Source organism: Stegodyphus dumicola, chromosome 8, assembly GCF_044657685.1.
Source record: "Stegodyphus dumicola isolate Sdum_Otavi_A_Nest chromosome 8, ASM4465768v1".
NCBI classification, from domain to species: Eukaryota; Metazoa; Arthropoda; class Arachnida; order Araneae; family Eresidae; genus Stegodyphus; species Stegodyphus dumicola.
The window spans coordinates 157928402-157953485 of record NC_140775.1 but is presented as its reverse complement, the minus strand read 5'-3'; the positions used below and the strand labels follow the sequence as shown (position 1 = coordinate 157953485).

Sequence of the window (25084 nt, the reverse complement as noted above, 5' to 3'; positions counted from 1 at the left end):
TCCAGATTCTGCCTGTGATGAGTACTCTTCTTTCAAATGAATTCATGACAATGACCGATGTAAGGAAGGTGCAGGGAAAACAGAAGCCTTTCTTCCCTATTGCCATTGATTTCGACATGTCCAAATTGAGCTGGAATAAACATCAAATGTCTGAGATATATAGAAACACTTCTTTTATTAATCTGCACGAATCTTTCTAAAAGTTTGTCTTGTAGGGTACAGAACTTCATAAATCATTCCCAAACTATTCATTCCTGGAAGATATTCACAAAGTTCTGTTAGCATTTTGTATCGCATTATATATAGCCTATAAGGTATTTCTCCCGCGTCCTTATCATGCCTTTGTAGTGTAGTATTCAGCACACTCGGTGCGTATTCGAGAGGACCATGATTAGAGTCTCGGGTAAAGCATTGTTAATTTTTCATGATTTCCTGCTTCAAAATAACCTAATGACTCTACAGCGGCGTCCTAACTAAAAAAGCTGGTGGATGACGATTCTTCCCCACCAGGATTTGGCGATTGGATGCCTTAATCTCCAGTCGCCCTTTAAAAGAGGGTATATAAGGCATTTCTCCCGCCTGCTTCGTGTGCCTTCGTGGTGTAATGGCCAGCACACGCGGCGCATATTCGAGGGGTCCGTGATTCGAGTCTCGGCGAGAGCACTACTCATTTTTCATGTCTTCCGGCTTTAAAAGAACCTAATGACTCTACAAGCCAGTTTAGTATAAATTCACTAAACTTCGGCCATCGGTAATTATTATACTGCCCAGTTGAATCAGTTGTAGATAATAAGATTGGTATAAGCGATTTTCCTCCTAAAATAGGCAATTGCTTCCTACACCTTGGAGGTTTTCTCTTTGTTTCTTTTCCTTAACAAAAGCATCATTTTTACTTATTTAGTTGCATTTATGAATTCCTATTTAATATCAGTTCTGTAGTAATAATACTTCAAAAAGCTTTGCTTCAGTTATTATAACAATCGACTTCTATATATCATTCGTCTTTGTATTTTTAACAGCAACACAATCGTTGTGGAGACAGTAGCTAGAATACAAGGTTTTAGAATGAAGCTATAACGTTCATAATCGCTTTAATTTGTTCTTCCAAATTTCGTGAATGTGAAATTCAAGAGGACCGTACTCATCGATTGACACACTGATTGTTAAGTTTTATTTCAGCCCGAATTAATTTTCCAGTTCCAAAATAAAAGATTTTCCAAGTACTTCCGAACAAATGCTTCAGTTAGTAAGAAACAAATATATTTTTGAACGCCTGAAAGCCCATTCTTGAAGACAAGCAGTAAGTGTTCATTTCTTTATTATTAATAAACGCATCACTAGTAAAAATGTCTCCTTTAAGTTTCATTCAAAAAACTTCATATAAGAATTAGTAATCCTGCAAGCGAATTTCGACTGAAGCAGTCGGATGAAAAGAATTCATTGAAACCTTAAAAAGTAGCTTTTAACTAAAATAAAACTGAGTAAATCAAATTTCCAGCACAATTTTTCCCTGCATAATATAATTATAGATGAATGTGATTTCAATTATTTCCAAGTATCCTCTCAAATTTCTTAACCAGTAAATCAAGGTTTCTTTTAAATTTCAGCAGTGACAGAATTATCTAATATTCTCATATGCGATAGCTCTATTTAATATGCAGAATATAAGCACTACCTGTCGTTAAATACCATACAGAAATAACACAGCTGTAGAACGAATATCGATAGGCAATCGTATAGTTTAATGCCAATAAATTTTAGGTCAATTTTGGTGTGAAATAATAGGTTATTGAAACACTGGACCTTGACTTTTCTGATTTGGACAAACGTTACGTGTATTTAATTAAATCGTGTGTGCAAAGCTCTTATTGCTAATTTACTACAATGAATAACACCCAACATTGCTTAACATCAGTTACAGACTGAGGTACTGTTTTAAATGTGTTGTAAAATCTTTCTTTCAACAATGCTCACCTTCTATTTTATTCTAGGGCATTCTTGGAGAGGAGTTGTTCCCCAAAGAGTTCTACTTCGTGGCAATCTGAAGCGCGAGCAATCATTTGACTCATTTTACTGGGATCTGAGATCAGCGTCCCCAAAACACGATCTGGGTTTGAGTCTGGAAGATTTTCGAAGAGTTCCTTCCCCATTCGGATCAAGAGAGCACCTACACCTAGCTGGCACTGTCTGGGATGGTCGATTAGGGGGACGTGGTATCCCTCACTCTTCCGATTTACAACCCAAAGCTAAATTACCCAAGCACAAGATGCTAAAAAAGCAACAAAGCATGTTTGCCTGCTTCCCAGAGTTCATGACCCAGCAAACAGCTCCTCAGCAATTGTTATCTCCGCAAGGGCTGGTGAAAGATCTCGAGCAACAGAGGAAAGTGACTGATTTTGGGCGACTTACTCCAAAACTGAAATCTTTAAGCAGAGCAGCCAGTCTGGAAGAGACGGGTGCCAATTCTAACGGCAGCCAAGAAGGTGCCAATATATCTGTGGTAAAGCAGTCCGCTGTGTGCACAATATCTTAATTGTATATGTGTATATATGAAGTATTGCAATGACTTGTGTTCCACATCCTATTTCGGATACAGCACTCATTCAGAGAAAAAGCAAATATTTCGAGTCAATATTTTATTTAAAATAAGCGTTTCTTGACACACTATTTTTGGAAATAAAAACACAATTATAACATCCCAGAATATAACCTTGGAAAGAAATCCAGCATCATTTTTTATGCGCGAGGTATAAACATTCCTATAAACAATATTTCTTTCAATACCTGGTAATTAATGTTTATGTTCAGTTAATTAGCTATGTTTTTCAAGTTTTTTTCAAATAATATCTTTAAGCTTAAAGCATTTACAACTATGCATATCAATAGTATTCGTATGACATATTGCACATGTATGTTCCTTAGGTGCGTGAAATGAATTTATTTCCCATTTTTTGAACAAACATCAATGTATCAGATAAACCGAATTCATCTGGAATCACAAATTATTTTATTATAGACACATTCTAAAAATGTACACACTACATATTTAGTATGGAGTAATCCCTTTAAGTAAAATTTAAATTAAAAAGTGATTACATTTACAAAACGTCCATTGTTACAGTAATAAATACGACACATTCTGTTAAATACCAAATGTTACTTTGTCTTTAAGGCTAAAGTTTTTTTTTGTTTGTTTTTTTGTTACTGTTACAGAAAAATTTCCGCAGCTCACTTTGCAGGTCTTCATACATATGACCTCATATTTTATTTCAGTTATTTTAGTTGCAAGAAATTTTGAGAAAATCTCAACAATTCCAATGTATTTATTACAATTGTTTTTAATTAAATATGCTATTTTCTACATGCTTTCGTGGTGTAACGGTAGCATACTCCGCGCACATTTCGAGAGGTTCAGGTTCGAGTTCCGCTGAGAGCACTGCACATTTTTTATGTACTTTGCTTCCAAATAACCTAATGACTCTATAGTGTCGCCCGAACTAAAAGGTGGTGAATGATGATTCTTTATCACCAGGATTTGGCGACTGGGTGCCCTAATCCCTAGTCGCCCTTTAAAAGGGGGAGTATATCAGGTAATTTCTCCCTCCTTTTATGAATGCCTTCGTGGTGTAAGGGTACCACACTCGGCGCCTATTTCAAGAGGTCCAGGTTCGAGTCCTGGCGGAGGCATTGCACATTTTTCATGTAATCCTCCTTCAAAATAACCTAACTGCTACAATTATACATGTTGCATTATCTACAAGCGTCCTGTTGAATTGCTGACTCCTTCGTCTGAGTCATACAAAGCTGCCAGAATTCTTTTGAAGCTATCTAATAAAATGTAATTTGTTTTTTAGTGATTTTTCTTATTAAATGTTAACAGAGAAGTTTCTTTTGATTACAGTTTATAAAACACAAAAATTTTCGTAGCATATGGGCAAATTCCTTTCGGAGATCTGATAATCCACATTATTAAAAATTTGGGCAGTATTTATTAACATAATAAAATAATCAGAAAAAAATTGTTATGCAGTTTTTTTTTTTTTTTTTTTTTTTTTAATTTCAGATTATTTCCAACCTGATTTATAAATAAACATGTACATACATAATTCGCGTACTTACAAGCTTGGCATCGGGCGAGTGGTAAGATCGTTAAACACTAGTAATTCCTCCTATGCTTGAAGCCTGTGGAACGTGTCATCTACATCAGAGTTTTCGTAATTTTCCTCATGTGTAACGTGAATGCGAGCTAATAATGTCCCTTAAAAAGTTCTCCACAATAGCTCTGTCGTGCTTTGCCGTAATAAATTAACCAATTAACCTAACTTATCATGTACATGAAATTGTATAAAAAATATTAATATTTTCATTGAAATTGTCCCATCTCTTACTTTTGTATAAGAAACCAATATTTTTAATAATATATTGAATCGAAATATTTGTTTCCATCTGAGGTCACACTTAAAAAAGAAATTCAAATTCAGTTATGGCAAGTATTGCAATAAGCACCAAAACATCATTCGAAAGAGGAAAAGAAAAGATTTATTTTAAACAAATCTGGCTAATATTTGATACCCTTTAACTACACTTCTTGATGTAACAAATATATGCATTAAATCATTTTCTAAAATGAAATTAAACTGTATAATGTTCCGAAAAACGAGTAAGAAGGTAGAAACTGTGATGCATGTTAATGTGCCAAATTTTCTTCAAAGCAATCGTTTTAATTTACTTGGAAAGATGTCATTTGAAATTAAATAAGTTATTTCTTTTCCTTTACATTATATTGAGAGAACAGAAGTAAGAAACAAGAAACATTTATTTCGGAAGTCTTTATTAATAAGATATGCAAAGAGTTATTTTTAGTTTGATTTTTAGCGTTTACTTTAAATAAACCTCGCAAGAAGGTTCTATGGTTATACAACTACAGTGAAGTGTGTATGACAATGGTCAGAACAGGTCAGCCTCCTTTTTTGACGTACCAATGAGAACAAAGCCTCGTTAATGTCTAAATACGGTGACACATGTCAGAAAATCAAGGGTTAATACTATGCTTCAGTCAACGTTAAGCAGGTCTCATTATTGTCGTTTGGTTAACTTAAATTGTGAACAATCAGAATATATTTGAATATTCAAATTAATTAATTACAGTCGAAATTCATTCGGTGCTTCAAATCCATTAATCATTGTAATTCGTAAATAATTCTGGAAAATTTCAAGAAGCTAATTCTTTTGCATTTTAGAAAGCAAATAGGATTTTCTAAAAATAATACAACACTCACAGAACAGCTCATCAACAGCTCATCAGATCCATATTCATATTTCAAGTAATAAAAATAAGGTTGATGATTTTGGTCACGTAGCACCTCTCAATAACGTAGAAAACTTAAATTTTTTTCGTCGAAGAGGGATAGAATTCCACGAAGACAGGTATTTCTCAAAGTCAAATTTTTCAAATAAAAATAAATCCATTGCACACTATCAAAGTCTTCTCAGAATTTATTAATTAACATATTTTGAGAATTTTATACGTATTGCTAAAGATAACTATGCGTGTTGAATTTTCGAATGCCGATTTCATGATGGTCTCGGAATTACATTGCTTGAGATGAAAAATTTTCCATAGAAGCATATACATTTCAAAATTCCATCATTTTCTCTCGATAATGAATTAATTAAGTAATTATTAAGAATTAATTAAATAGATATTAAGAACTAATTAAATAATTATTTTTATGTTATCATGTTATATTATTAATTTAGGTTTATATTATTAATTTATTTTTATATTATTATTATTTCATTTTTTAAATTAATATTAATCGTAAGTACGTTTTTTCGAGAGAGAGAAAATGGGATAAATCAGTAAACTTCTAAAGCATTTTTCAACTCCAGTTTTGCATATTACATAATTCCCTCTCTAGAAGGTCTTTATTGTGATAAATCTAGTTTAATAATTATCTTATGAAGAAGCCGGGGAAAATTTTAAATTTTTTTCCTTCCTAAAGTGCTACTTGATCAACGTTGTTGCAGTTTGAATGCTTACGTTAATTGACACTTTCTTTGAAAAGAAATTTTTATCATGAATTGTTCAAAATATTGTACAAATTTTATATACAAAAGCAAATTATATATGATTAATTATATTCAAAATACAAATATTTACAAATTTACATATTCAAACACAAATATTTACAAATTATAAATATTCACAAAATAATAATACTATTAATGATATTTACATATATAAATATATACAAATAAAATAATATTTATGTATTAATATAACAATATACAATAATAACAAATAAAATAATATTTATGTATTAATATAACAATATACAAAAATAACAAATAAAATAGTATTTACAAAATACAAATATTTACAAATTCAAAATACAATTTATACATGATTTATTTAGCGTGGGAATATTTTTATGCACTCTTTACTTAAAAGTATTTAAAATTGCATCTTTATATAGTTTGTTTGATTATTCAGTAAATTTTATAGCTTATGTGGAAATATTTGCCATAACTGATTTCAAATGCACTTGAAATTGCATCGTGTCAGAAGTTGTTCTTCACTGCGTTCTCCATAAAAATTTGATAATTCCATTTTCATCTGTGTTTTCACACAAATGCTTTATATGCTTATTGCCACTTGAGGATAGATTCTTTGTAAGGAAGTAACGCACTATGTGGAGTTCATTCGTAATGTTTATATCACAATGTGATCACAATTTGTGTCATAGAAACTGCAAAAAACGTGTGCCTGTTTTCGACGTTTTGTAATGCAACATATTTTCTATTTATTTCTCCCTTCAGTAGGCAGCTATGCTAATTGATCAACTGCTAGCAAACCAAAGAAATTTTCTCATGTACGTTCAAAACTATGATGTCCTTTTCACAAAACATTCTTTCCTTTTCATCGTCACATAAAAATGTACGTGTACTGCACTTCATGTTATACAAAAAACTAGAACTTCCAAATTGTTGTGTAATATCTTCGCAGATCATTTCAATTTTATCCACTAACATTTGCACAAATCTGTAGTTTTATTCTTTGTTTATAGTTTTCTGTCATTTTCCGAATGTGCAGTAAAGCATACATATTCTATTAAATCAGAAATCTTCTACAATAGAATTTTAAATATTGATATATTTTAGATTACTACTATCTTGTACCTCTGAACTTAAATATTTTTTTCGTATTTCTTCATTGCGATGTAATTTAAGAAAAGATTATTTTTTACTGTATGTTTTTGAAGTATTTAATATATCCGGCATATGATCTGTAACGTTGGTACACAATCTGAAGATTCTGTGTGCCATTTGGAACTTTATCTTAAACGTTGTGCTTATGGACAATCTATAAAAGTTGCAGACATACGTAATTCTATGTATACTTTTCCTACACCAATGTACAGCAGTGCCTGATAGTATATTAAAAAGATGTTTCCCTATATATGCTTCTGTATTTCTTGATTACATTCACTAAATCTGGCAATGACGGTGGTAAAAGGCAAGATACTTCCAAAGCATTCTGAGTAATGATGACTAGATTCTTGGTGTCAGTCGCAAACATTTTGGGGAATGATTTTTTTCATGGAAATTAATCTACAATGAAAATAGCCAAGAAACTCTGCGCTCAAAAGAAATGATAATCACTCTACACCAAATCAGTGTCTTTCATCATATATTCCCCCAGACATATTTAGAAATTAAATAACGAAATAATGTAAAGAGGCAAGGGGGAACTGGGCAAATATCCTATTGGGAGACAGAAATACACGGAGAATTGCTGCGTCTAGATACCATTTGGCCAAATATTTAACCCTTTGACTACCAACGGGACATACGTGACCCACTAAAAATTAAAAAAATTACTGCTGCGTTGAAAAGTACTTAGAATCTCCTTAATGTTGGAATCATCTTCTAATAGTCGGAAAATCAAGACGCCGCCATGTTCGTTGTACACAAATGAACGTAGGGAAAAGAATAGATGCGAGTTGCCCAATGTGTAATGCTAGGGTTATGCAAAGAATATTTTACCCTGTACCATACGATGTAAAATCTATTTCATATAATAAAGTGTTCAGAACAATAGGTGTGCTTATAGAAAGTCGATTGCTAAGTGTGGGACGTATGTATCCCACCATCAACTACGGCTGAGACATATGTGTTCCAGCCTTTAGCTTGAAAGCCGTTTATCAAAAAACATGCTAAATTTGCCTTATTTATGACATATTTTGTTTACTTGGATAGAAAAACGGGATCATTTTTTTAAATTACAGTCAAAGGGTTAACGGCAATCAATGAGATTAACCAGTTACGAGAAAAATTCTTAACCGAGTTTATACTAATCTTCAGATGGTTGATGAAATATCTTGCTGGTCAGAAGTAATTCATGGATCACCTCTTAGTCGAATCGAATTTGTTAATACAGAATATCAGCATTGTATATTATCTCCAAAATTTCTTTTAATTTAGCTACAAAATCGTTTGCTGACTAATTACAGTCGCGCAATTTAGAATTTTGATTTTAGGAAATAATAACAATAAAAATGATACAAATATATTACACATACAAACTGAATAAATAAATAAATGAGAAGGATCACAGTGTGAATAAACGTCGTGCATTTCACTGAGCTCGAAGAGCTTAGCCAGTATCGTCTCTAATGAGACTAGAGTTCTTTTTAAGGAATTTCGCTATGCCAATATTTTTAACCGGAATTATATATTTTAGATGGAACTTTATCCCTAAAGCAACAGTATGTCTAAAATTAAATGCTAGGTGTGGTATTAAAAACATCATCAGGAGAAAAAGTATTTTTCTGTAGCATTTACTGATGCATTTATTCACATAGTTATTTTCCATATTGCCAGTGACGTCAAATGATTGTAGAAGAACGATTTGAAATAGCATCATAGTAAAAGATCACGGGATTTCAGATCAAGAGGTCTGAAGTACCGTTCATATCGAAAATGATGGATTATTAATTAACTTTTCACCAAAAATTTAAAATAACAGTAACGGTTACGTTCATTTACATAATAAAATTGGTTAAAGAGAAAATCTCTGCATAGCATCATGCAATTGTTTTCATATTTACTAACTTTCGGATAAATCTACAAGTGAGTAATTTATGTGCGTGAACACAAAATATGGTTTAAAAGTAGAATAGTAATAAAACAAGTTGCTTCTCACATTGTTCCGGGTTTTGATAGTTTTCAGCCATTCAAAATTCGTCATCAAAGCGAAGGAACAATTCAAGTTAGAGAATTGACAAGGCTGAAAGCAAAATAAAATATTTATCATTTTATTAAATATCTTCATATTTTAATGCCATTAAAAAGCTGCCCATTGATTATTGTTATTGTTGCTTAGTGTTAGTTAAAATATTTATGGATACCACAGTTGAGTTATTACATTAATTAATTTTCAGACCTTTTACAGTCAGATTATCATCTTTGTCTGTGACTTAGTTGTTTCTGAGAAAATCTTTAGCAATGCATAGGGTAACTTATGTTGTTATTTATAATTTAGTTTCTTGCTATAATTTTACCTTTCCATATTCCTCACCACAATGCAAATTAGTAACGAGTATTTAAGCTGATCTTTTTGGGTTTGAGACAGAAAGTGTTTCTGACCTTGTGTGCGCATTACCTGCTAGCTCTAGCAGTTGTAATTATTCGGTTTTGAGTTCTCTCGCTGCCGACACTGTAAATCTGACGCTCCGGTAAAGTTATTGAGCAACCTTCTAGTCGAATATTTTCGCTTCACCTCTGTTAGGGTTATAGAACATAAACAACATTACCATATCAAAGTTTAACCCTATAAATAATTAAGCAATATAAACCAGTTCAGCGCCTAACTATAAGGCGTTCAAGAAAACCTAAAAAAATTACATTTTTTAGAAGTATGATATGTTATCAAATCTGTGCTGGCAGATATTTTTAAAACCTGATTCAAATTTGCACCACTACGCCTCTTTTAATTTAATATTTTATTAGCCCAAAGAAGCGTTAGCCCAGAAGGATTATTAGTCTCGAAACGGCATTTTGCGTCGAATCACTAAAAAATGCTGTATCACTTTTCAAATTGTTGGCCACCAAATATTATTGCCTTGTTTCATATTTAAAGAAACTAAATAATGCAGAACCTGCATAAATGTATGGATGTTTCTCACACTGTCACAAAAATAACGGTACCTACAGCCAACTTTCGAATAACGTAGACCTCTGACCTGAACATGGGCATTTGAAAGCCCGAAACTTGAATTTCGCATTTGTTTTAATATCTGTTTCATATTTTTTAAACTGTAAAGAATTTTTTATGAGGAAACAACGATTTCAATGCGAGCAATGGCAACATGCTGTACGGAATAAAATATTTTGATCTCCAACGCGCGAGAGAGTCTAGCGGAAATTCTAAAGATAGGCTGTTTTTAAATTTTTTTGCTCAAAGGGCGTTAGCCTAAATACTCTCGAAACGTGTATGTATGTGTAAATGAAAAAAATGCCCCCTTTGGGCGTAATACAGAATCTGAAAGCCTTCAGATTTTTTTTTTCCCTTAATTTTACCTTCCTTCATAAAGTTCCTTTAGCCTTCTCTAATATTTTAGATGCCTAAACGCCTTATTTTCCTCATCACTGATATCAGGACTTAATTTCTAAAAGTTCTAAAATAAAACTTTTAGAAATTATTTTTTAATTTCTAAAATAGAAGGGCCGGAGCTCTATGGAAGACCGTCAGCAAAGAGGAACAAAAGTAAATAAATAAATAAAATGACTATTAAATTCATTAATAATTTTAAAATTCAATACTTAATTATCATCAATTCAATTAATATTTATCAATTATTATTTAATCAATAATTATTGTTTAAATAATTAATTAATTAATTGAATGATTAAAGTAATTAAATGATTAAAATTAAATAAAATGTAAAGAGATACACTAAAATTTAATAAGCGATTTTTAATATAATTTTATTGCGAAAAATAAAATTTTTGAGATCAAATTTCTACTAAAATTGTTGTTCATTTACATAAAAGAAGTGCCGGAATCTTCTTATTTAGGGCTACGGCTGGTATGAGTCTCAGACGGTTAACAATCAAATTAAATATAGCAGAATTTTGATTTTTACATTTTCGAATAGACCAAAATATAGTCTTCCAAATGATGATTTTTTGGGATCTCTAATGTAATTTTCTGATTTTTGACAGCTTTTCAAAAATCGGTATATTATTTTAGTTAGGATGCGGCTGCCTATAATGACGTATTTTCAAATCAAAATATGTTATTTGTGTCAATTTATTCCTTATTTTGAGCAGTCTAAGACTTTAAGTGATGATGTCATCCGAACATTTAACTCAAACAAATTATTAAATGAATTGAGTGAATATGAATCAGCTGGACTGGAATATTTTGAAAGAGCACTGACCACGCGTACTTTTATTACTACTCTGATTGGAGATTTTATTGTTTTCTCCCTTGCTTTGGAGGAAAAGAATGGAATTAAATACACATAAAAAAAATTCTCAAGTCGCATAAGTTTAGGTAAATGGCCTTAAAATTAGAAATAAATGTAGTTTTTTTCTGCCACAATATTCGTGGCCATAAATGACTTGAAACTCTGTTGTAATGGTACAAGAATTGTGCTACAATATTAAAAGAAAACAACTGTGCTAGTCTCGAAATGATAAAGCGTACAAATGATAATGTTCATTTCATCGAAATTTCTCTTTAATAATTTTGAATTTAAAATTTGTTCATGTTCAGCAACCTTACGATTTTATTTTATGTAGCAAGTGATAAGATATTCTGTTAGATAAATTATCGATTTATTCATTTTAAAGTTTGAATGCATTCAACTAAAAACGTGAAATTACAAAAAAATTAAATTTTATTTATTTAATATACTTGTTTCCCCACTTCTTTAACACGTAGACAAAATAAAGTTTAATTCCCTTTTTTGTTAGTTATGAACAATGTTTACTTTCACGCCACTAGTAATTAATTTATATTTCTTCACTGACACCACCATGACACTTCACTGACACCACCATTTAGCGTTTTCGTCGCCATGGAATTCGGTCGCTAGACCGCAGCTGACCTATAACTATTTTAATATTTATTTTTAAGTAAAGTATGCTATCGGATTATTATTAGATGTTTCTATATTAACTTATTATATTAATTATTGTATGTTTCGATTTGTGTAACGCAGTAGTTGAATCCCTTAAAATTATAACAAAAACGAAACTTCACCCTCGTATTTGGGCGTCATTTGATTATCTGCCATTAAACGAACGATATATGAGAAGCTTAGAGTTTTGTTACTTTTATTATAAAGTCATTTATCCTACATTATATTTCTTTATATAATGTCTTACCAGTAAAAATTCGGACGAAAGTTGAGAGAGAGCCCGTTTATGTTAGACCAGTGGTGCCATCTATGAAACATCCTATCGTAATTTCTGCGTTTAACTTTTAATGCAGGGAAACTGTTCAAACTATGAACGATAGTGTGAACAATAATAATAAAAATATTAATTTCAATACTCTAACGGATTTCCAGTTTTTATAATACAGTATTAGCCCAAAAAGGACTGTAGTTTCGAATGGGATATTAGTCTAGAAACGGTATCTTGCATCGAAACATTTAAATGCTTTATATCACTTTTCAAATTGTTGCCACCAAATTTCACGTAATCGTCGATAACGAACGGCTAAGTCTCCCGTTCATTCGTAATTTAACAGAGGAAACATTTATCATCTTCTTATTGTCCTCCTTGTGTAGACAAGCTTTGACTTCCATACGCTGATTCATGATTCACCATTATAATTCAACTTCTCATTCCGCAAGACTGCAAGTAGAATTTCGTGAACGAAAACACATCACCGTGAATGAACAGCCCCCTCTTCTTCTGATCTTGCTATGTGTGGTGTTTGGCTAATTTTGAATCTAAAACAAAATTTATGTGACCGTTGTTTTCATTCCGAAAATGAATGAAAAATATGATTAAAAATACCTTGTTAACCAAGAAATAGATAGTTTGAAGCAGTTAATGTTAGGAAAGTGCGACTTCGAAAGAACATTGATGTTGAAACTACCTAAGATTTGGTAATTTTAACTTGTATCATTTAGCTATACCTCAAAATTTCAGATTTAACCCTGATATTATGTGAAATTGAGGTTAACCAGCGACCAGCAAACGAAAATAAAGAGTAATGCAAGATTCTCCAGCAACTAAAAATAGGGAATAGAAATATTTCACTTCCTTTCCAATTTCATGCCTAATTTGGAACGGTTAAAAAAGAAAGGAAGGAGGCATTGAGGAGATGTAAAATTTATAATTAACGGAATGTCAAGCTAAGTGATAGATGATAATGATACTATTAATTTTTTAGCAAAAAAAATGTGCAGCGTGTATACGAGCCACTTTTCCTTAGAAAGTCCTCCGCGAAGGCATTTCCCCCTCAAAACAGATAGCCCTCGAGTAACCTTAATCAAATAAACCGAACCGAAACCGAATTTCAGCGAAGAAACAAAAATCAGATGAATAAGAGGGAAAAAAGCAGCAAGAGTTCAAGCGGGCGGACAGTCCTTGAGGGGTAATAGCATTATAAATGTAAATTTTTTTAAAAGCTTAGTTCGGGAATAGATTGCTGTCTTCTTCAAAATGTAAATTTAGCGCTGCAATTTAGATATATCTGAACTTCGAAAAGAAGTATTTTTAGGAAACGTATTCTTACTTTTAAATGAAGATTAAATAATAAGATTAAATAAAAAAAATCTAAAAAATAATATTATAATCTAAACAAAATATAAAAAAGGATCAAATGAATAATTAAAGAAAAGTAATTTCAAGCAAAAATAAACATACTCAAGCTTAAAAATAATATTATAATCTAAACAAAATATAAAAAAGGATCAAATGAATAATTAAAGAAAAGTAATTTCAAGCAAAAATAAACATACTCAAGCTTTTAACCATTATACTAGAAAAACAGTTTTATCTTAAAGCAACTATCACGGTAATCATGTTAATCAAGCTGATGTTAAAGAATTCATTAGGTTCACGTGCGTAGGACAACGCAATGCAAATTGTTACTGTTGTAAGTCATAACTTCGTCCGCAGGCGGAAGTAAAACTTGTATTTTTATCCCATGTACCAATCTTTAATACATAATATGTTTCGCTCAGATTTAGCTCAAGTATCTCTTCATAGATGGCAGCACTGATAACACAGACTAAAGCTATTTTAATTTATTAGTTTGATGTTCCGTTCACAGATGGCAGCAACAATCATTAAATTAAGATGAAAAGTACGAAATAGTGTAAAAATGTAGTGAGGAAATGATATTTTTTTTCTTTTAAATTAAAATTATTATCATTTTAATAGATTTGTTCTTGCAGTTCTGCAAAAAATATTTTGACCTAATTAAATTTAGTATTTCATTAAAAGTACCTATCTTATTTAAAATACTACGCTTCAGGCTTCACTCAGATACTGTTTAAATGGATGGAAGAAAAAAAAAAAAAAAAAAAAATTAGAATTTCATTATTCAGTGTTGTGCCTGTAAGGAGCATAAATAATTTACAATAAGTAAATAAATAATATAAATAATTAAATAAAAATACAAGATTTTAGTTATTTGAAGTTCCAGCTTATATTATTTTCATTTTTATAAAATACTACGAATATCGCTCAGAAAACCTATAAGTGTAGTTAATTAATTTACACTGTAATATAAATCTTATGCAAAGATTCGAAAATGCAGATTTCCTTAAATTTATTTGTATTTGCCAAAAAATAAATTAACTCAGTTTTGAATTTATGAGCAAATAATAATCGTTTGGTTTGGAAACGCTAAATGAGTAACGTTTTCATCGCTGTTAGAAATTGATATTAAGAAAAGAACCCGATTGACCCACGAGCATTTAACAATACTTGAAAAAGATAATTTCCAGCAATTTTTTCTCCAAGACTACAAAATTTATACTACAAAACATACTAAGATTTAGAAAGAGTGCAGGATAAGCAGTAGTGAGACATCATGAAAATGGCGCGAAGACAGTTTGAAGCTGTGAATGGCATAAGAGTTCAAAGTCCTTCAGAAGTATGCAGTAGCTAGATGGCCGTAAAAAGTTCAAAAGTTCGTAGAATCATACAATAAAGTAAAAATTTATAAAAAATAATTTTAAAAATGAAATAGTAACATAAAAATCTTGAATAAAAAAGTTTCTTGGTTAACATAAGTATAAGATGCAACACAAATAATAGGATAGAGTCCAATTTCAGAGTTCAAGTAAATTTTAAAATTAAAATTTACAAGTTACCACCATGACGAATTGTGATGAATTGTCCTTGGGCGTTTGACAGTGTATTCAATGGTTGGATCATAATCCAACATTTGTTTAATTGCGTTATGCTGACTATGCTTCATCTTTTCGAAGAAGTTGTGAGCTGTCATAAGTATAAAGTTATTAGTATCACACTGTTTTTTTTTACATTTAAAACTTGGGTGATTAGTGGAAAACTGGTGATTAGTGAACGGGATATCACATATTTGATCACCCGTAGATCCGTCAAAAACTGCTTACTGTCAAAAATACTTTGTATTTTCCAATTTAGGATAGAACTGAACACACATTAATTTTCAGCAACAAAATGTTCTTTTTGGGGTGAGAAATTCGAAACAAAATCCGACCAAAAAGAGGTGCTAATGGGCCGAAGAAAAACTTAATAAGTAAAAAAAATTAAGTTGTTATTATTTATTCTCAAGTTCCGTCCTACTTGCAAAAGTTTCTTTGAAACCTTTGCATAGCTTCTTTCTATAATTTGTTTATTTTTAGTTTAAATTAAAATCAATTACTTAATGATTAATTAAACATATTAGAATTATTGAAAGAAATGTCAGTCTAAGAATTTATTGTTTTAGCTGTGGATACCCTTCCATCCAAGTGTAAAAAACAAAAATCTCTTGCAGGTACCAAACTTTAGATATCAGATAGAAAATAAATAAAGTAAATCTGAGTTTTTTTCCCTTTATGATATTATTATCATTATTTATGTTATGTTTTGATAAATGTTTAGAAAAACAAATTTAAAATTTATTTAAGATATTTTTCATTTTGTTAATAAAATAAATTTTTCATTTTGTAAAAAAGAAAAGGAAAAAATCTGGTCCCTCAGTTGTTTTTAGATGGTACATGCAGCCTGCATTTGTACTATTATATTATTAATAATGGAAATTTATTAAAATCCAATCAACAGTACAAAAACACTTTATTTTATTAGGACACTAATATTTCGAAAGCGATCTTTTAAATCATACATTAATGTTCTTTCTGCGTTTGAGTTTTTCATAAATGTCTAAAACTTCTTTTACAATTATATTTGTATATGTGCAGTGGCTTACGAAAATGTTCTGACACTTACGAGTTTCAGTGAAATATTGCTTTATTCATTAATAATAATTAATATTTTAGAATAAAAATGATTTAATAATATCTATAAAGTTCTCTTAGTAAAACTACATTAATTATTTTATGAACATATTAAAATAATTTTTCGGGGAAAATCAATAATAAAAAAATTAACAGAAAAAATTACCTCAAAAATGTCTTCGCACGCTTTAAAGACATCTGCACATGTTAGTGAATACTGTAGTATTTCTGTCAGTTAGTATTTTGTAGCATATACTGCAGTATTTATGACTTTCAAACATCTGAGAATAGAGTTCACTAGTTTTTTTTTTTTTTTTCCTCGTTCTTTTTTTTTAATATCTGCATCAATGTTCCCCCATTCTTTCATCATTACTGTTTGAGGTTTGGTTTTTGTTTTAATGTTTTGTCTTCTTACTCTAACCTCTAATTCTCTCCAGATATGTTCTGTTGGGTTTTAATCTGGTGACTGAGGTGGTGTTTTTTAAAACTTGTGGACATTTATAGACAGGAGACAGGAGACCACTGGGTGAGCAGCTGTGCCGCCATGAAGACTTTCAGCTTTATTGCTCACTCAGTGTGACCACGTTTACTTACAATTTTATATTGCAATAAAAATTTGATTTTGATGTACACATAATTTTGATATATACTTGACATACATTAACATAATTCATATAAATATTAGCAGAAATTTTGATGGTACGTACATAGAATATAGAATGCATAATGTAGAATTCAAATAAAGATTTAAAAACAATATTTTGGTTATATACATAATAATTAATAGAGGATTTGGTGATTTGTTGAAATGTAATAATAGTTCATAGTTGATAAATATTATATAATTCATAAATAGTTCACTATTCATAAACGCTCACAATTCATAAGTCTGTTTAAGTTTATTTATCTGTTGAAGTTAATAGTTAGTCCGAAGTAAGTTCTGATAAAGCTCTGATAAATTTTATAGTTAGTCTGGAGTAAGTTTCAGATTTGTTGATTGAAGTTATGCTGGCTTGAAGTGATGCTAATTATGTCGAAATAAGGCTGATGTGGAATTGTGATGCCTTACTTTATGCTGCCTTTAAATTATCACAATTTTCTAAGAGATATTCCATTAAATTTTGAAGTTTTTTGCGGAAAGGCTTACTTCTGAGTAGTTGTTTGAACCATCCTTGGGCATTTTCACTTTTTAAAGGACAAAAGTAGAGGTCTTTAGGGATTGTACATTCAAACAGGTTCTATTGTTCCTGTTGATACACATATGTTGTCTGTATGATACAAGCCGAACCGAAAAAGATATCAAATGAAGGGTCCATGTGCTGTTAGAAGATATGTTATTGCATTATTTGTTGTAACTAAATCTCATGTTGGTTTTCGTAGAAACATAAAAGTTCATCTGCCCGTATTACCTTGTGACCACATGAGTTTCCCTTGAGAAATTAAGTCTTATTCAAGTCTTGATTTTAAAAGTGATATTGGATTTGATAAACAGGTTATTGCTGTTGTAGTACCATTTGCTGCCTCTTTTGGCAAGCTATCTGCCATTTCGCTGCCCAACGTTCCTACAGGAACACGTGTCCGGTGTAATTTAGGTTTTTGTCCAGTTGGAAAATATGCGAGTAAATATTGTATAAACCAAATGATAGCGACTATGACCAGCTATTGCTTGAATACTTGATACACTGTCAGAAATTATAAAACTTTCTATTGAGAATTACAATTATAGACACCCAAAATGTCGAACATTGAGGGCCGTGTGCTTAGAATCGTGATCCTGAAGAAAAAAAAAATAAATAAATAAACTTGTTTCCACTTGTTTCCAGTATCCAAATTTTGGTCGGATAATTTTAAATTACCTTTTAAAACATTTTAATAAAAAGCATGCTTCATTGCGCCATCAATAAATACTAAATTATTTAATCCTGATACCGACATGCACCCTCACACTAGAAGATCCCCCTCGCCATGCTTTACTATACGAACCAAGATCTTGGGTCCTCATTTTTTATCCTCCTTACAATTATACTCCCATCGGAATAAAAGATGCTAAATTTGCTTTCATCTGCAAATAAGACATGATTCTAATACGCCTCGGGCTTATTTACCATTGATTGTTTCACTAAATTAGCGAGATATCGCCCAGCTATCCTTAATTTTGGAAACTAATTTTTTGCTCCAAATTTGGCGAGAAGTCACCAAAGTCGCCAAACTTGGCGGCATTTTGGTTTGGTTTCTGTATAACTGTAATTGATATTATAACTGAATAACTGTAATTGATCCTCGATGTAACTGCAATTGCAACCGTATCTGACACTCATATGCCTCCGAATAATTTCCAGAAATGGAATTTACCAAAGATTTCTCTGCGGCCGCGTCAAAACTATATAAGACCGAAGAGAGTATCTGCTCTCAATTATTACTTTAGAGCTGAATCCGGAGTATTGAGATATCCGCGAGAGCATATCCGTTTTAGGTGCGCTTTGCACTGCGTTGTGTTTAACAATTTAAGGTGTAATTACTGATTGTATTCTGTGATACTCTGAAGAGCTGTACCAGCATTTTTGTGGAAAATTCCAGAACTGTGGGGTGTTTCTTTTAATAATATAAATTTTATTAAGCTATTATCAGTTCTGCGTGCATTCAGTCTATTGCAAAACCGAACGCACGCAACAAATGTTTTCTGCTTCTTGAAATATTCTTGAATCTTTTTATATTGAAATATTGCCCAGAACATAATTGTTGCAATGAAATCTATCGATTTCGAATGTAAATTCCTGTTTAATAGCAAAATATTTAAAAATATTTTTGCAATTGAGAATAATGCAAACACAGAAGTATTTCAATTAACTCTGGTGTCTAAAAGTCCCAAAAGATTATCATTATCATGTCAGTTCTCTACTGCTAGTACATTACACAAAAGTTTAAGTAATTATACCATTTAATCATAAAAAATTCGTGTTTCTTTATCCAATAAGTGGGAATGGTTTTTCAGAGATTCTCTTTTTAAAAATAGGCACATATTTGATATACTTTCTTGCAAAATAGAATTTCTTTTGGGAATGTTCATAAAAGAATAAAATGTTTCCATCCCTCCCGTGTAATTACAATTATCTTTAAATGTGACATACATCATAAACAGTCCGACTGAGGGACATAGAGTAGTGAAGGAAATTTTTCTCTCACTTTATCTTGTAGGGCTTCGAATATTCCAAACATGGCTGTGCCACCATCATATCAATATATTTCAAATCTAAGGTTACAAACTATGTACAATGGAATTAGCCAAATCTTCTTTCCATGTCGCCATTACAGGTACGAAAAAAAAATTCTATGAAAATAGTTTTTCTTGCAAGTTCTTGCGAAAATGGATACTCGCTCTTGTAATGAAATGTCTGTAGTTTCATCAGCTGTAGTTGAAAAGCATTTGCTTGCATTCATTTCTTCAACGATATTTGCAAAATAAATTTATTGTAAGCATTTATGTTATCATTTTGTATTGTTTGGCGAAATATTTGTTGCGTTACTGCTGCAAGATTCTAAATGGTTTTTAATGCTTCATCTCCTGCATCCGTTCGAAATCCAGGGAGTTGGCAAAAGTTTCCTTCATTCTGTTGAGATTAACCTCTGTCACCATTGACATCAGAATCACGATGCCTTCTCAATGAAAATCCATTTCTCTCCAAGAAGATTATAATTTTTCTTATAAGCCTTTTTATTTCTCTAGCTTAATGATGGCTGGCAATATCAACTGTATCAGCTATGAACTGTTTGTGGCCGGACACGATGTTTTTTCTCTTGACGGTTAGAGAGGTTTTCACTAGATTTTACTAAGTTTCGAAAAGGCTGGTTCAATAATTGTCTGGTTTGACTACCTTGCATATCCCCTGGTGAATATTCATATGCTCTATTTTAAATTTCAGAATCCTAGTATATATTTAAATTTTCCGATTACACTTTCACTGTCAAACGAAGAATTCAGAAAACAGGTACTTTGCTGTTGGAGACGAAGTATTAAGAAATAAAATCTTTCTTCGTCAATGAATTTACGATTAACACAATTTGATACATCACAGTTTGTTGCGTTCTTCAGGGTCTTGGATTTGGCTTGATTGATAACAACACTTGATGATGAATCAAAACGCTATTTATTCGTCAGTATTACACAGGATAGTTCTAAACACGCGTTGCAGTCGTCGAAAAACCCCCGAGAAACAATCAGCAACATAGTCTTCAGGCTACAAGAGTGAAACAGCTTCCCGGTAAAGCACTAAACTACAGCTCCCGATCTCAAGCTAATCTTTGAACTCTACTACTCTGCTACTGAACTGGACATAGTTAAAATACTCCGCGTTATATGTAGCTTTAGATCTATCTTCGAGAACATTCTCGAGAAAACTGGTAAGAATTCGTTCTAGAATGTTCTCGCTTCGCCTACGAAATATCGCCAAATTTATCTCCAAATGGGCGATTTCTTCCCAAATCTGGCAACCATGCTTTTCTTTGCCACTTTCTGGCAAACTTAACCCTGCTTTGCGGGGAAGCTAACTTACCGCAGCTGTACATTTCGTAGCAATACTTTTGATTTTGGAGAAAGAATTAATTTTAGATAAAGGACGTCTTTGATACATTTATAAAGCTAGTGGTTTACACTGTCGAAATTGCAATTCAATTACTCGATTTCGTTTCTCATGCATTCACGCTTTTATATTCATTTCCATTTTTAAAAATGTAATGTAAGTTAATGAGAATGGAAAATCACCACAATCAGTGTTCACTTGTAAGGTTACCAGAAGTTTGCTCAGTATACAATCAGTGTCAGTATACGATCAGAAAATGGAATGGAAATACAGATTGAGAAATTCACTGTCAGTAGTAATTATAATAAGCTTTCTTAACCCTGCGGCGAATCCCCAACTAATCATAATTTCGGTGTACATTATTTAAAGCTACCATTCACGTTGCGCTTTAAAATACATGTATCTAGATCTGTATATCTAGTATTTATTCGCACCTATGATTTTTCATATATCTAGATTTGAATATTCAACACGTTTGCAAAATACGGATATAGAGTACATAAATATCCGAAGGATAACGGTGAAAACAAAGGCATCGGCATCATTATTGTAAATAAAGGTATTTTGGTTTTTGCATATTGTTTCTGATATTATATGTTTTTTTTTTTTTTTTTGTTGTTGTTTTGTTTTGTTTATTGCGTTTTATATAATAACTTTAGCGTATAGTTTGCTTCAATCAAATATAAGGCATTTTCTCCTTTCTTTCTGCATGCCTTCATGGTGTAACGGTAGGAAACTCGGCGAGAGGTTCAGGCTCAAGTCCCGGGGTAGGCATTACTCATTTTTCAAGTCTACCACTTCAAAAATACCCTAATGACTCTACAAAAGTTTATGGTCACTTAATTTATGCGTAAGCATTTATTTCTCACGTAACGTTGTAGTTTTTGCAATTCTGAACTTATTAATATTTAAAAGTTCACAATATGAGCATTAGTGCAATTAGAAGCCAAGATGCAGGCATAAAGCCTCCTGAAGGCCCTTGACGACATCTGAATTTTCTTCCCGACTCGGCGACTTTCTGGAAATTTCTGGAAACCTCATTTTTGAAGATTCTTATAGAAACAGCTGTATTTAACTGTGAAATCAGTAGCTCGGTTCAAAATTTTATCTGAGTGAATCCTGTTTTAGAACTGCTTTTCAGAGTTGAATTTGTGAGTGATATTGTTAGAAGAATTTGCGTTATCTCTGTGTCTTCCCTGAGCTACGGATTTCTGGTTTTATGCTGTATGCTATTTAATTATTACAAAAAGCTGACAGTTTCGTTTTGCTCATTAAGCGTACTTACCGAATAGATCTTACGAACCCGTACTAGCAAAAGTATGGATATCTAGAAGAAAATGAATTTGTATATCAATGATTATCTGTTGGTTATCTAGTCCAAATGTATGGGTATTTTAATCACATACTAATAGCCATAGGATACTAATTTTAGATGAGATTATAAATACTGTATATACTTTGAAAAGAAAGCCGTTTTGTTATAATCACGCATAGAAATTGAAATGCCTTATCAATTCTACATTTATTTTTCAAACACTATTATCATATCACAGTGCGAATAAAATCCGAAAAAGTCTTTTATTTATAAGCAATGATGCATTTCCTTTAACAGTGTGGCGTGAAAAGTTCTTTTAACAACTGTCACAATAATGTAAGCATTGAAGCAAACTATTTCCTAGATGGTACTTTTTAATGCTGTATTTTGAATTTTATTTAAATGCCTGTAAAATTTCGAGAATAGTTCATCCATGACTCTCTCAAATATTTCAGGAAATTGCACGGCCGTTAAAGATAAAAATGATCACAATCCGTTTCCTGGATCGGCTTCATTTTAATATTCAACAAAAGATGCATCAAACGTTATTTTTAAATTACTTGAAATATTCAATCTCCATGTTATTATGAGATACACGCGGAAATTTACTTTTTATTAGGTTTAAAATTGTAATTTTTTCTAATACACGTAAAGTATTTAGCAGAAAATGGATTTCCCGTAAAAATAGAGCAACTTCAAATTCAGAATGTAGAAAATCATAGAAAAAAAAACAAACACTTAATTAACATTTGTGATAAAATAATGAAATTTATTACTGTATGATTAAAAGTTAAAAATTGCAAATTTCACTTTAAACTACTATAATCGTACTATACATTAAACCTGTACATTAGAACCTATATATTAGAAATAGAGAAAATAATTTTGAAGAATTCCAACAAATAATAAGGATTCCACAATATCAAGCAGTACTATCTCTACATATTGTTGCGTACTGGTGACTGGTAGAAACTGCATTAGATGAGCAGGAATATTTGTCAAGACATGGCCCATTTCCAGTTAACTTCTACAAGAGCACTCTAGAAAATACCGACACATGTTCATTGCTGAGAACGGGATGATACATCTTCAAATGTCGGCATACAAAAGAACTCCACTTGAAAGGATCCTCTAACATTGACATACAATTGAGACATCTGTTAATAAAATAACACAGTGACACATCCTCCCGAAACTTTAAAAATAAAAAAAATGCAAAACTGAGCCATCACGGGAATAAAATCGGTCAGGCAGAATAATGCAAGAAGTACTACCGAATGTAATCAGCATCCACGATGTACAGAACGTTATAATAGGCTGTACAACTGTACATTTCAATAAATCAGGAATTTGCTCAGATGAGCATGTAATAGCTTTAAACTGAGTAATGCACTAATGGCCCCATGGTGGGGTTAAATCTAAAGACGGTTAGTGTGCTGGGACAATAACTCGGCGATCCGTGGTAAAGTCTCTGTTGTACCACTCACTTCTACTACCTACCTACTTACCAGCTTACCAGGTGAACAGATACAGGCACAAACAGGCGGGACATCAGAAATTCACCATTGGTCGTACAGATATAGTCCCGCCCCAATTTTGAAAGAGAACCTCCCGAGACGGTCCGAGAGTTTTCCGCTGTCTCTTCCATACCCCAACCTCTCCAAAGGAATTTCGGCTGGACGTGTATTTTGAGTTCTCCTTGCGGTGCAGGCACTTTATGCTAAAATAAACATGCCTTCTCCGGCATTCAATCTCTACGGCAGTCACCGTCAACACTGGAAGTCTTTAACTAGCCAGATGAGCAGGAAGAAATAGAAACTATATTGAAATAATTAATAGCTCATTCAGCAAGATAAATGACTCAAAGAACACAAATTCTTCTTAAAATGCCATAGCCAAAATTATCCACAAAGTAAAAATTTAAAGCAATAATGACAAAGCAAAACTGTTGCGAATAAAACTAACGAAGATTTTACTGATTAAAGCTTCTTATTTATAGGCTGTTAAATGAGAAAATAATAAATCCCTTTTAAGGATTACAAAATACGTCTTTTGAAATTTCTAAAATGTCGCTGATTTGGCTTGAAAAATTGTTCAATCTTAGATTTTCATGAATCCGAAACTTTAAACTAATCCATTTAAATTCAGTCACTGCAACTGTGACTAACATCAGTCTAACATTAGCTATAACAGGCGCTTGCTTATATAGTGAAAGTCAGAACTTCCAGCTGTTTGGGTTCCTGCTTACCTTAAGTTGATACCGCAATGGTATCAACTGAACGTTAAGTAGTGGTAAATAAGTACCTTAGTGATGTCACCGTTGTAGCACAGTGCAGTAGATTTAGATCGATATTTAAATTTAAATTTAATCAAAACTCACCAATGGCTCTTAAGTAACATGTCTGTGATAACATACGCATATTTTTGGGAAGATTTACGTATTATGCTTTTCTTTATTCATAGTAATAATATAGGTATAATTTGAGATATGCTGTCTGCTCTGTGACTAGTTCTTATCAATGCCCGTCAAATAACTCTCAAATAAAATTCTTATTATAACCACACTGAAATTTTCTTGGTGCCTGGGACATATCTGTCCCTTTAATTCACAATATTAAGATGGGTGACAGAGATCTGAAAATTAAACAGTCTCTTTCGTGTGCACAAGAAAAGTAGGGAAGTTTTGCAATAAGTTCGAAGGACCATTTTTGATTTAGCGAATAAGGGAAACA

At 31.8% G+C, this 25084-nt stretch overlaps 1 protein-coding gene across 1 annotated transcript in view; it reads left to right on the top strand.

The window, feature by feature from the left end:
- The window catches only part of LOC118187743 (protein qui-1-like), a 148988-nt gene extending 141528 nt beyond the window's left edge, over nucleotides 1-7460 (top strand). Inside the window, exon 24 of the mRNA XM_035358018.2 lies at nucleotides 1992-7460. Coding sequence (XP_035213909.1) covers nucleotides 1992-2533 — 542 coding nt within the window. The 3' untranslated portion in view covers nucleotides 2534-7460. The remainder of the gene's footprint in view (nucleotides 1-1991) is intronic.
- The last annotated feature ends 17624 nt before the right edge of the window (nucleotides 7461-25084 follow it).